The 14,547-nt window shown below is 40.6% G+C and overlaps 2 protein-coding genes across 2 annotated transcripts in view; both read right to left on the bottom strand.

The window, feature by feature from the left end:
- LOC308564043 (uncharacterized protein) overlaps positions 1-8,184 on the bottom strand; it is a gene marked incomplete at both ends in the record, with an annotated part of 44,228 nt that extends 36,044 nt beyond the window's left edge. Inside the window, 1 exon segment of the mRNA XM_081151753.1 lies at positions 8,009-8,184. Coding sequence (XP_081007879.1) covers positions 8,009-8,184 — 176 coding nt within the window.
- On the bottom strand, positions 695-1,639 carry LOC308563382 (olfactory receptor 1Q1-like; the record flags this gene model as incomplete). Its single annotated transcript, XM_081150420.1, has 1 exon — positions 695-1,639. One exon carries the CDS (start codon positions 1,637-1,639, stop codon positions 695-697), a length of 945 nt encoding a protein of 314 aa, XP_081006546.1.
- Positions 8,185-14,547: the final 6,363 nt, after the last annotated feature.

The following is a 14,547-nucleotide window of genomic DNA, read 5'->3' on the forward strand; positions in this document are numbered from 1 at the left end:
CCTCTACCTTACAGAAAATAAAAGCAGCCATATTGCTCTCCCAGTTTCCCTGTGAACTAGAGTGCAGACGAGTGGCTAAAACTTGGCCAATCACCTGTTCCACCTTATTTTGAATCTAGATGTGTTGGTGCAAAGAATAAGAACTGGGCAGTTCTTTCTGGAGGGGGTTTTCAGGCCTTCAAGGGCTGTACTCAGTGCTGATTGCTAGTAACTCTTGGTGGTGGGGATACCAGTGGCAGTGAAGAGAGTTTGATGACCATAGCAGTAAGTTCACCAGACCAACTCTGGGATATGATTTTGACTGTGGTTCTTTTCCATTTTATTGAGCCTAGTTCCTTAGTCTTTTTGGAAAATCCATATATACTTTCAATAAACATATTTTCTTCATGAATCAGTGATAATCGGTTTCTGTTGCCTGCATCTAACTAACTCTGAGAGTTAGAACCCTGGTGTTTAATGGCAGGTCCAGAAAACAACCTCAACTGTAATCAAAGCCATGCTAATGTTTTACACTAAATACATAGTTTCATGTGCTTTGGGTTTAAGGGATATCTCAGGACAACATCCAGTGAGAAAATCTGTGATATGTACTTAATTTAGATATTTCCGGGAAGTTCTACAGGAAACAGATATGTGAGGGGCAAAACCGTTTCCCCAGAATCACAGATAAAACTTGGAACTGTGTTTAGGGATATCATCTAAAGAAAGAAATCCATGTTCTGCTCCTCCATTTCCTGAAGGCTCCCTTGATGTCCCCATTTCTCAGGCTGTAAATGAAGGGGTTCAGCATGGGGGTTACCACTGTGTGCATGACTGTCAGAATGCGACCCTTGGCCACTGAATAGCTCGTAAGAGGCTGGAAGTAGACCAAGGTGAGGGTGCCATAGAAGATAGCCACCACAGTGAGGTGGGAGCCACAGGTAGAAAAGGCTCTCCACTTGCCCTTGGCTGAGGGGCTCCGGAGAACCACTGAGAGGATGCAGGCATAGGAGGCCATGATGAAGGCCAGAGCTCCATTGATTACGATAACACCTTCTGTGTGAATGATCAGGACGTTGAGGTGGGGGCTGGAGCAGGATAACTTCATCAGAGGGTAGAGGTCACAGAAGAAGTGAGGGATCCTGTTATCTGCACAGAAGATCAACCGGCCCATAAGAAGGGTGTGCAGCAGGGCATGAAGATGGGAGAGGATGTGGCACAGGGCGACCATCTGCAAGCACAGCGTTCTGGTCAGAATCATAGGGTAGCGGAAAGGGTGGCAGATGGCGACGTATCTGTCATAAGCCATGATAGCCAAGAGGAAGTTTTCCATGGCTGCAAAACATATGAAGAAATAAGTCTGGGCTAAACAGCCCATGTAGGAAATGGCCTTTGTAGGAGAGAAAATGTTCTGCAGCATTTTGGGGACCGTGGTGGAGGTGAAGCAAATGTCTGCCAAGGCCAAGTTGCTGAGGAAGATGTACATGGGGGTGTGGAGGCGTGGAGTAGAGATAATCAGTGTGGTGATGGCAAAGTTGCCGGAAATGTTGATTGCATACATTAGTAGGAAAAGAAGGAAGAGTGGGATCTGTTCTTCTGGGTGGGTAGAAATGCCCAAGAGAACAAAATGGGATACACTGGTCCAGTTGGTATTGTCCATCTGTTGCCATAAGAACAAAAATGATTATTACTATTTTTTTATTGAGGTATAATTGACATATAACATTGTATTAGTTTCAGGTGTATAATATCATGATTCAATATTAATATACATTGTGGAATGATCACCACAATAAGTCTAGTTAACATCTACATGCTAGCATACCTAATTACAAATCCTTTCCTTGTGATAAGGACTTTTAAGATCTACTCTCTTAGCAACTTTCCAGTATGCAATATAGTATTATTAACTCTAGTCACCGTGCTGTACATTATATCCCTGTGACTTACTGACTTTATAACTGGAAGTTGGTAGTTCTGGAGCCTTTCACCCATTTTGCCTACTCCTACCCTTCGCCTCTGGCAACCTCTAGTTTGTTCTCTGTATCTATGAGTTTTTTTCTTTAGACTCCACATATTAATGGAGATCATATGGTATTTGTCTTTTTCTGTATCATTTATTTCACTTAACATAATGCCCTCAAGATCCATCCATAGTTACAAATGGCAAGATTTCATTCTTTTTTATGGCTGGATAATACATGTATATGTGTGATGTGTGTGTGTGTGTGTGTGTATCTCATCTTCTTTATTCATTCACCTACCAGTGGACAGTTAGTTTGTTTCCCTGTCTTAGCTATTGTAAGTAGTGCTGCAGTAAACATGGGGTTGCATATATCTTTTCAAATTAGCTTTTTTGTTTTCTTCGAATAAATACCCAGAAGTAGAATTATTGGATTACATGGTAATTCTATTTTTAATTTTTTGAGGAACCTCTATACTGTTTTTCAAATAGGATTATTTTTTATAGACTTGGACATGTGAACAGGCCGTTTAGTTATTATCACTTTTGTGCTCCGATATAAACTACACATGGTATTGATAAAAGGATCAAGTGCTTAATTATTTTCCAAAATAACTAGGTATGAATTTTTCACGATAATTAACATCATCATTATCACCATAGCTAATGTTTACAGAGCATTTACCTTGAACCAAGGACTTTGCTGCATTATCACATTTAATTTTTATAATAACTATGGAGGCCAGTATTATTATTATTATTATCCATATTTGACAAATTAGAAAACTGAGATATAGAAAGTTCAAGCTCATAAAGGGCAAAATCTGAACTTAAAAGTCATGTTTATCTGGTTCCAGAGGCCATGCTAGTGAAACTATATAACACAACTCCTCAAATTAAAATCAAGGCATTTCGTCCATGGTAATAAGACCTGTTGATGGGCTGTATAATGAAGGCATCTGACTGCTAAAAGGAATTTCAGAGGCAGTTTGGTCCACCAACTTCTATTTTGGGGAATGCATATCCTGGGTGATAACCAACAACTTCTCAAAGAGTACACAGACATGGTTTTAGGAGAATCAGTTTCCAGATGATCAGTTTTTGTATTTTTCTGTTCTGAAATCATTTTGTCTTCAAGATGTCACCTTATCCATTATTCTGTCTTCTATTTAACAAACGATTTTTTTTTTTTTAGTTTAGTTTTTTTTTTTTGAAATATTACAGATGTCCCTTTTTCTCCCCAGTGATCCATTCCACCCTGTCCCATCGCCCTCCCCAGTCCCTCTCCCCACCATTGTCCATGTCCTTGAATTGTGTATATATGCATATAAATTATTTGGTTAATCTCTCCCTCTCCACCATCCCTCTGACATTCGTCAGTGTGATCTATGCTTTCATGAAGAAGGACATACTTTAATCCATTTAAGTCTTACTAAATGCATTGGCTCAGGATATAAGAACTTCAAAGGAGCCAAATGAAGGGACAATTAGAAATATTAAGAAAATGAATTACTTTAATGAACATAATTCAAATATTTTTAGATTGAGGGGTTTCTAATTTTTTGCTCTCAAAAATATTGAAGGAGACCTAATCTAGTTGTCGGCACATCATTAAAAATAATTTTTTATAATATGCAACGCTAGTTACTGTCATATTACTTGGACAACTTTTGGTGCCCTGGAATCTCAAAGAACAAGTCTATTATTTTTCAACATTAAATTTGAACATCAGTCAACAGAGGCAGCATTGTGTAGTATGCTAGAACCATGGCACTTTCATTTAACAGCCATATGACTTTGAAGAAGTCACCTACCCTCTATGAGCCTAGGTTTTCTCATCTGTAAAATAGGGGGATTTTAATAGCACATTACTCATAAAGTTGTTATGAGGATTAAATGAGAGTACCTTGTCCTTGGCAAGTGTTCAGTAAATGCCAGCAACTATGCCTATCAAAATTTCAGTCTTGTCTACACAGTCTCCAGGTTTTTCTGGGAGGACAGTGGTTTGCCATCCAGTTCTCTGTACAGTGAAACTGCTCCGCTTTGTCACTGTCTTTAAAATGTGGTTCTCAGAACTAAGCAAAATTCGATGAGTCTGCTCTTTCATCATAGGGTAAGCATGGATCATCCAACTCTGATTATTCATAATACCTCCCCAACTGATTGATGCTCTCTGGAATCCCATCAGACTTTTCTCTCTGAATCAGGATAACTTCCCTGAATGGAACACCCTTGACTATCTAAATTATTCATTCTTTTTTTGTGGTTAAATTTTAATAAGGGGAGGGGAGAGAGTCCATGAACACACAGCATATCTGAGGATGGCGTAGGGAAGAGGCACTGTGAAGGGAAAGAAGAGAAAAAAGATGACTTAGGGAGTCAGACACAAACTTCACAATATGCACAATGTTGTGCAAAGGACAGAATTTGAGAAAGATAGTTTTCCTCTAGAAGTTCCTGGGAGCCTGTGTAGGAATTGTCTGAGCTGCTGAGAAGCCACTGTGTGGGTGTGCAGCCCTGAGTGCAGGCACTCACCTTACTGTGGACCCCCAACTAGACTGGATGGGCTGGGCTTGGCACCTCCATCCTTCCTCAGGCAGCACATACCATCATTTCTTATTTCGACAATAGCACAGAGCAGTTTACTCGGAGAAGACAGAGGATGTTGCCCAGCACAGAAGAAAGAAAGGCATCAGGAGGGGGTCGAAGGGCAGAACAGCTAGATTCCTAGGGGTACTTCTGCTCATCAAGGGCAGCAAAGCCTGTCCGGGAAAGGCGCTGAGAGATTGTAGCATGTGTTCCTGCCTGAATCCCATGGTTTCCCCAGCACAGTCTCCCAAGTGTGTCATTGGCCGAACTTGCTGCCTTCTCTGGGGAGTAGGGCCCATGAGGCAGTGCCTCCACTATTAGTATTAGTGACTGTGGCTTGGCAGCTCAGCTGGTCCCAGGAGAGTAGCCAGACCTGGGAGACCAGCCTGGACACGGGGTTCTCTGATGTGTGCTCCAAAAATTGGGACTGAGAAGAAAGCCCAGGAAAACTTAGATATGGTCATAGCATGCATAGGTGTCTCTCTTTGCCTGAGTCCTGGAAGATGTAGCCTTCTTTTCAGGGATACACTCTTATTTTTCAAAATATTTAGCTGGGAAACATGTATTGAAAACTGAGAGTCTGTTTCTCACCTTTCACATTTCACTACAGGGGTGATCTCTGTTATTGCTTTGACATGTACCCATTCACACACTTTCCTGTGCACATATGTATATGTACAATTTTATTTCCACAGAAATGATTTTGTTTGTTCTGGAGCTTTCTTTATTTACCTCATCAATATGTCATAGTCCTCCTATGTCACCATCAGGCCTAACTCAGTATTTTAAAAGTATTTTGTAGATATTAGATGTGCCAGAAGTTATAAACATCTTCCTACTCATGCCACTTACTTATCTCCTTTGAGGGGGGACTATTACAGAAGCAATACTACATGGATATAATTTTACAGGCTCTTCGTGTACATATATTTTTCTAGAAATGGAAATGCTAGATGAGAGTACATGTGTATTTTTAATTTCATCGGTGCCACCGGATTGTCCTCAAAAAAGTTAAAACCAGTGTATACAGTTTTTAAGGGCATATGACCTTTTCCACATGACCTGACAGCACTGTCTGCAAACTCTTTACTGTTTCCCAACCTAATGATGAAAAAAGAAATCATATTTTATGAGAGTTTTACTTTTTATTTTCCTGATTACTGGGGGCAGTTTTTTGACCATTTTAGTTTTTCTTCTCTGAATTTTCCAACTACATCTTTGCTCACTTTTTCTATGTGGTTGCTGTGTTGTTTTTTAATTGATTTATAGGGGTTATAATATGGTAAAGAGATATTCTCTTATGCTTTCCTCTTGATCTGACTCATAACTTTCTAACTGTTCTCAGTTTCCAGCTTGGATGGACATTTTTGTCTTTTACTTACGCTCTATTCATTCTGAGAACACAAATCATTAGTTTCCCTAGAAAGTAAAGTGTGATATTTCTTATCAGCTCTCATATCAGTAAAAAATTGGCAACACATATGGACACAGACATCATTGAATGCACACGATTGGCAATAATAATAGCTCATATAAGTTGAGTGTTTACTATGTGCCAGGCATTCTGTTTAAAGTGCTCAAATGCTTTTTTAAAAAATTATCTTTATTGTTGAAAGTATTACAGATGTTCCCATTTCCCCCCCAGTGACCCTTTCCACCAGCTCCTTCCCCCATGTTCACAGCAGCATTATTCATGAGAGTCAAGATATGGAAACAACCTAAGTGTTGTTTATGGAGCACTATCTGTGATCCATGTTAGTTCACATATTTATTACTCAGAGGAATTGGATAATGTAGTTGTTCTTCAGGTTTACAGGAAAAGGAACCAGAAATGAGACAAAAAATGTTCCTCAAGTTACATAGTGTGGAAGTAGTGGACTTTTGGTTCTGACTTCTAACTTCTGACTTCAAGTCTTGAGTTCTTGTCACTAAAACAATATAATTAGAACTAGAGAATATGTATGGAGGGGCTTAGACTAATATAATCCAATTTCTTCAGTTTATAAGTGGGGAAACCAATGCTCAGAGACATTAAGTGACTATGTAGTGGTCACACAGTTCATTTTTTAATGGCAAAGCCAGCGCTGGAACCCAGGACTTAAGTTAAAGCTTCATTCTAATTCTTCTATAGAACATTGCCTGTTTAATGTAAAGGATCAGATTATTTCCTTCATAGTTTATTCTACCAGGCATAATGAATCTTATATTCTTGGGCTTGAGATATACAGGGTGTCCCCCCAAAAATGTATACACACTTAACAGCTGATAGCTCAATTGGTGTTTCTTTCTTTTCAGGTTTAACCCATTGGACTTAATAATTATTCAGAGTATGTATACATTTTTTGGAGACACCCTGTATATCTTTCATAGCTCCTTCATAACTTGAGCTAAACAACAATTTGGACTTTTATTTTCATTTTATATGTATAAAAGCCCCTACCTGTGGATTTCTCCTAGTCATCCAGTAAAAATAAACAAGAACCATTATGGGAGTGGGTAGTAAACTACTCAAAGCATGGATACTCCACAAAGATGATTGGAGGTTGCTGGTAACACTGGTCCCCTCCCTGTCCTCAGATGCCAATCTGCACTGTGAAATACAGACATGAGAAAAGGAGAAGTCTCAGGCTCAGAGCAGCTACAGTGGGGCTCTCAGGAGGCCAAGCTTTGACTCTCAGCTCTGAGTCTTGGAGTCAGGACCCTAAGGTCTTGAAAGAGTATTAGAGTGTTTTTCTTCTGAGTAGTTTTCCCAGTGCCTCCTTCATATCCCTGTTTCTCAGGCTATAGATGAAAGGGTTCAGCATGGGGGTGACCACTGTGTACATGACTGAGAAGACTCTGTCCTTTCCACCTGAAGGGGATGATGGAGGATATAAATAGACCCCAATAGCTGTGCTGTAAAACAAAGAGACTACAGCGAGGTGGGAGGTGCAGTTGGAGAAGGCCTTTTGCTTACCCTTTGGGGAATCAATTCTTAGAATAGCCAATGCAATGGAAAAGTAAGAGGTCAGGATGCAGACAAAGGGTCCAAGTAATAGTGTCCCTGCCACAAGGGTGAGCATCAGGTTATTGACATAAGTACTGGAGCAGGCCAGCTTCAGGAGGGGGACCAGATCACAGAAGAAATGGGGGATGATATTGGGGCCACAGAAAGCAAGCCTGGTCACTAGGAGGGTATGCACTAGAGCATGGAAGGTAGTGACCACCCATGACCCAGCCACCAACAGGACAGAGCGTTGGGAGTTCATGGTCATGGTATAATGGAGGGGGTGGCTAATGGCCACATAGCGGTCAAATGCCATCACAGCCAGAAGAAAGTTGTCCAGATCTGCAAATAGGCCAAAGAAATAGAGTTGTGTAAGACACTCACCATAAGAAATCAGTTTACTACCTGAGCTAATGTTATCTAGCATCTTGGGAATTATCGTAGAGGTGAAACCAATGTCAGAGAAGGACAAGTTGGCCAGGAAGATGTACATGGGGGTGTGGAGGTGGACGTCAGAGCCGATGGCCAGGATGATAAGTAGGTTTCCCAGCACAGTGACCAGGTACATGACCAGGAAGAGCCCAAACAGGAGAGGCTGCTGCTCTGGCTGCTCAGAGAGGCCCATGAGAAGGAACTTAGAGATGCTGGTCTGGTTTCTTCTGTCCATGTCTGGAATTCTGTATGAAATAAATTTTATTAAATATAAGTAGCAAAAAAGTAAAACATTTCTTGTTAGAATTTTTTTAACCCCTAAAAAAATTCTGTGGTTTAGACAGTTCTGTTTGGTAAAGCTTAAATTTATAACTGCACACATTAGGAAGGACAGTTCAGATCAGACGATTTGTAAAGTTATAGCTTGGTGTCAGCACTTGACCAGATAGCGAAGGCTTCTTCTAACAATTTCAGCTGTCCCCATGACACATGGCAGGGACCATGGAAAGTGTTCTGGATCGCACCCATCCTATCAGTATACACTGAATAATTCTAACTTCACTGAATAATTATGTCATTAAGTAAATAACATTTTACTTAAAATAATTAATATTATATATAACAAGTAATTAAAATAATATTACACATAACATGATGATACATAATTATAAATAAAATAATTATGTAATTAATTTAAAAATAATTTTTAACAAGGTAAAATTACAGAAAAGCATGTATATTTATAATTTCATTTTTGTAAAATTAAAACATGAATGTTGGTATATGAGCAAGGACACTGAAAGAACACAGTCTAAAGGTCAATAGTGTTTACTTCTGATAGTTTTGCCAGAATATATTATCTTTGTAATTAAAAGATTCTTTTAAAAGTATGAATGGATGTGATTCATTGAATTAATCCAAGTGATCATCCAGAAGGCAGTCTGGAGATTGGGGGAGTCCTGATAAGTTGACCAGGGTGTGCTCTCTGAAAGGAGGCAGCACTGACAAGTGAGTAGGAGAACAAAATTTAAATGCCCCTCACCCAGTGTGAAGAAAAGAAAAAGTGATGGAGCAGGAAGTTTTCATCACAGCCCAGTCCATTCAGGCCCTTTGAAATCTTCCCAGCTTTCATAAAGAAAGGGCTGTAGGAAGTACATAAAATACTGCCCCCACTCCCTCCAATAAGGCTGGGAATTATTTGTGCCTTTTCTCTGACAACACTGATGTCTCACTCACCCAGTTTCTCCACCCAGTTTGAACCTCTTCATCTGGATTTAAAATCTAAGCTTAGGCACTCTATTCCAGCTTCTTACTCCTTTGCTTTGACAGGGCTTTCTTATATTTGCAGATTAGATTGATCTATTGCAGACCTAAATAGAAGGTGTCAAATCCTTATTTCACTCCCCAAACTACCCCTTTGTTTCTAGCCCTGGTCAGAGAAGAAGATGTTTTGATTTGAGACTCATATATCTTTATTTTCCATAGAAGCTACAGTGCGGATATATCAGGAATCCCATAACTAAAAATTACTGGACATTAGGTTTATCCGGTCCATATCCATTGCTCCAAGTCAATGAAAAAGTCAGAGTAATAATGCTGGCTGAGCACTAGCCATGTGCTGGCCACTAGTCTCTCTTAAGTGATAACTCTTTGTAGAGGTGCTGTGATTATCTTTACATATGTAGAAACTGGGGTTCAGAGGGGTTAAGAAACTTGCTGAAGGCCACATATTTAGGAATTGGAATCAAATTGTCTGAGTCAAAAGCCTGTTCTTTGTTCTGCTCTGCCGCTCTTCAGTGCTCACCAAACCACATTGTGACTGGTTCAGCGCCTGTGTAGGTTCAATAAGGAGAAGATGCACCACCAGCAACTTCGTTCATTCAAAATAGAATTCCGCCCAGTTGGCTTGGCTCAGTGGTTGAGCATTGACCTAGGATCCAGGTGATCGCAGTTCAATTCCTGGTCAGGGCACATGCCCGGGTTATGGGTTCGATCCCCAGTCAGGGGTGTGCCAGGGGGCAGCCTGTCAATGACTCTGTCATCATTGATGTTTCTCTCTCTCTCCCTCTCCCTTCCTCTCTCTGAAATGAATAAAGATATATATATTTTTTAAATGGAATTCCCACTGTATCCAGACATATTTAGGTCACCTAGACTGAGGAAGAAAGATTTAGTTTGCAGTAAGAAAATTTTGATTCACCCTCTATAGCAAACTTAATAATATGCTGTGAATAATTCATTTAGCTTCTCTGAACTGTAGTTTCCCTCTCTGTGAAGAGGGGTAACCGAGTCTGTTTTGTAGGCCGTTGTGAGGTTCTTTATTGCCTCACATCAGGAAAATGTCGATGCTATTTCTTATCATGACATAATCAGTCTTTTATGATTCTGTCTCCATCTGTCTGTCTAATGACACTTGCCCCTCATGCCATGCCACTCCGCATTCTTGCCCAAGAATCACTCACAGTTCTCAAACAGCTCATCACGACCTGCCTGCATGCCTTTGCTTCTTAGCTATTCCACCTTCCTGTCTCCTCTTCTCCACCTGGCGAGAGCTCAGGTGTCAACACCTGGGGAGGTTGGAGTTCTTTACTTTATCCTCTGTGTTCCCACAATCCTGTATATGGGTCTCTGGTAGGACAGTTGACATATTGCCGTATAATTACTTACTTATCTCCATTAGATTGTGTGTTCCTCAGTGCCAGGGACTCATTTTCATTGACCTTGTTTCTTCTTGTATGTACTTGATAATCATCTATTGAATAAATCAGTGGATGGATGGGCAGTAAAGTGACATTTTTTTTTTAGCTATGATGAAACTGTATGGTGGTAGTGTTTAGCTACCAGCATTGCCTTTTACTTATAGAAATAGTTAATAAAATAGATGACTCTTACATGAAGACCTTAGATTGCCTAGCCTACATTCTAGTACATAGAAAGTGCTCAAAATTGTTTGTGAAAATGGAAAAAATGTATTGTGGATGTTGAATTATTTTAATCAATTGAGTGTTTTCACAAGTACTGAATTTATGGTTTGTTTATATCTTACATTTGAACTAAATATTGTTTTTGTTTTAATTTAAAAGAATGCAGGGAAAGTTAATGCTTGGGATTCAGATTTAGTATGAACATATCTTCATGTGCCCCTTCCCGGTGCTGAGATATGTTGCCCCAGTTCTCTTGCTTTTACGTATTTGAAAACAGCCAACATGACCTGATGTGCTCTGTCCACACATCAAGCCCCTCTCAGGAGTATATGGAGATTTTAGGAAACTGTGGTTTCAGGGACCATAGGATTAAATTAATAATCTGGGGGAATAGTCCTCTGGATTAAAGCTATCTAGCCACCCCACCCTTTAGGAACTAAAGGACATTAAGTCATCTAATATACCTGTCTTATTTTATGAACAAGTAAACAGATCTCAAAGAGCTGCTGTAATCTATCCAAGTTCAGCACTACAACTGATACCAAAAACAGGATCCCTGAAACGATTTTCAGTGGACCATTCTGCTTCTCTTAACTAACTGGAAAAGGGGACATATGGCCGATGACTTACTGTTAGTCCTGAGCTGGCCGAGAAGAGCTGCTTATTTCTTCATGTTAAGGTAGACATTTGACTATCCTGTTCTCAGTTCTTACTTGTCAAGACCGAAGAAGCCATATTTGATGACCAAATGGAAAGACAGCATCTTCCCCTATGTTTAAGGTAGAAGGGATGCCTGGGACATGGAACCCTCATCTGCTCTAAGGAGGAAGAAATGAGAGCAGGGCATCCTAGATCCTGAGCCAGCCACCCTGACTAGTATCCCAGGAAAAACGAACTTAACTACATGCAGTTTCTAGCACAACCCCAGTGCTCTCTGAGGGAAGTTGCAGAGACATCTGGGAATACCAGTCTCTAAAGTATCTGTTGTGGGAAAAGCTTTGTTCATGCCTGGTCCCTATCCTCAAACTCTAAATGAACTCCTCTGTGACTTTATGAAGTTTACCTATCCTCTCTGGACTTTGGTTTTCTCAGGTAAATAAATCAGAAAACAAAATGTTCTCTCACAATAGAAATCTTAGAGTTAACATTTTTGTCATTCTAGAGCATATGAAGTATTATCTTATTGTTGTTTTAATGAACACTTCTCCAATTTGTAATGTTGTTGAACACATTTTGGGTGCCAATTGGTCATTCTTACACCTTCTTTATAGAAAGGGTCTGTCCATTTTTATTGGGTTGGTTGTTTTTTGGTAATGATTTGTAGGAAGTTTAATTCTTATGTAATGGGTATACTCATTTTTTTTTTAGTTTAAACCTTTAAAAAAACTCTAAATTTTATCAAGATATTTGACCATTTTTAATTTGCATATATCTTACATTATTCCCTAAAAATGTTTATCTTTTAAGTGTTTCTTCCATACGTCTCTTTGTGGGGCAAACCTTCTGCATCTTTCTATATCTAAGAATATTTGTAATATGTCTCTACATTGGAATGGCAACATGCTGGATATAAAGTTTGGGGTTCAAAACTGTATTCCTCTTATGCGTTAAAGATATTTCAGTGTCTTCTTACATTCAGTGTAGCTATTAAGAAGTCTGATATGAATTTGACTACTGTTCTTTTGCAGGCAAACTTCCCTTTCTCTCAGGTATTTGAGAGGCAAGGAATTCCCATAGTTCTTTACCCCAAAGAGGGCAGCCCTGAATGAGAAATTGTTGTTGCCATTGGCAGGACCGAATCACAGTGGCCAATTGCTGAAGATGTGTAATTGGGGCCAGTTGTCTCCCAGGACATCTTCCAGTGACTGCCTAGGGTTTGGGCAGTCGTGCTTCCTTGTATTCCATCCTTGACCAGGGCTATCTAGTAGAAGGATTATAACGTAGCAGCCCTCCAGTGAGCTTGACTAAGTAAAGGGAGCAGGGAAGACTTAGAATTTGCTGATGCTCCCTGAGGAACAGCTGTCAGGTGCAGTGTCAGTGGTAGTCTGCTCAGGGCTGGCTAGCACTTCCTGTTCATTGGGGTGCACAGCAAAGTAATATGCCCATTGAATCACACCATTTTTCCTCAATAATTGATGTCCCTCTTCTAAAGTTTTCCATTTGGGGAGGCATGTGCATTAATTACTGCAGCAGCAACATGGGCTATTTTTCATGCCACGAACACCCAGTGAGCAGAGGAAAGATTGGAGATCAGCCTGGGAATGTTGGGGTGGGTGGGCATTGCACGCCTATTTCCATAAGTCTAATGGATCCTGTTATTACTTGAGAATCTGAGGGGATTCAGTATTAGTTTGAGGATCACGAGATATTCCAGCCAATGGGCACATCTTGGCAGAAGTTCAAGGTAATTCTGAGCGAGAACTATACAGGTGCAAGAGCCATTTATTATACCTTTTCACTGCTAATTACATAATATCTTTAATAAATTCTGAATTTTCAATCAAGTCTAATCTTGGACCTGTGTTTTAGTTTCTTACCTTGTAATGTTGTTTTTTGAGTCATTATAGAACATTCTTTAAAGGGGGTCTTCTCTGCCCAGTTCATGGTGGTAAGCTCCCTCTTCCAGGCAGTCCCAGTGTATTGCACCAGGATTAAGGGAATTCTCCATGGTTGCTGTCCTATTCGCTTTACAGACCCAGTACCTAAGCTGGTACTAGGGTAGCCTTTTAGCATGTTGATATGCCACAGCACTTAAGGAGACCCATGGTCACTGCCAGTCCTTTTACAGTAGGCCAGCAGGGTCATGACTCCTCTTACCTCTCAGGAAGAGTCAGGGTAAGAAGCCATCAGAGCCACTTTTCATAATTGTTTGTGCCACAAGACACCATGGTTTCCCTCCTATAGCCCTCAGGGTCAGGGTATTTGAATTAACTTTTCCCCAGGATTATCTCGCAGAGCAGAAATAGATGTCTTCCCTAGCTAGGCCAATTCTCCACCTAGCTTTCTGCCCCACATTCTGTTCCAGCTCATAACTGTCTGCCTTACCCTCATGGGTTTCTCGGTTTTAACATTATTGTTATATTTCCTAGATTTTTTTGTTTACCTGTTTCTCAAGGACTGTTTTGGTGGGTAGGAACCATCAGTTTAAGCTAATCACCCTCTTAGCAACAACCTGAAATCCAGAGGCTCACAGAAGTCCAACAACAACCCCTCCCCTCAAGGTGGCAGGGCCAGGAAAACTTTTGGCCAGTTTGGAGTCCAAGTTTGCTGTGCTCTACTTCCTGTCCTGACCTCCTTCTGCCCCAGTTTCCACTTTCCGAGGAGATGCCCCAGAGCAACCTCCACCCTGAGATCAGAGAGACAGATACATCCCTGGGCACAAAACTAATCAAATGCAAGCCCACCAATGCTCTCTGCTGTCCCTCCTCCCATGCTCCTTGGTGAGCACTGGCCTAGGGAGCCAGAATATGAGGCTAGAGCAATTACTTCATGTTTGTCTCTGAGGATCAGCCAGAGGAATCATACTCCAGAGGCCCTGAACCTAGAAATACTCCTGTGACAATGTGTACCAAGTATGTCTAACACCCATCACTGCAGTCAGGGTTGCTGCTCTCGAGGTGGCTCCAAGAAACCAGCAGTGCTGGGTCCTTTCAGCTTTCTCAGTTGTTGTAGGC

The sequence above is a fragment of the Miniopterus schreibersii genome, assembly GCF_964146895.1.
Source record: "Miniopterus schreibersii genome assembly, chromosome: 11".
Taxonomy (NCBI): Eukaryota; Metazoa; Chordata; class Mammalia; order Chiroptera; family Miniopteridae; genus Miniopterus; species Miniopterus schreibersii.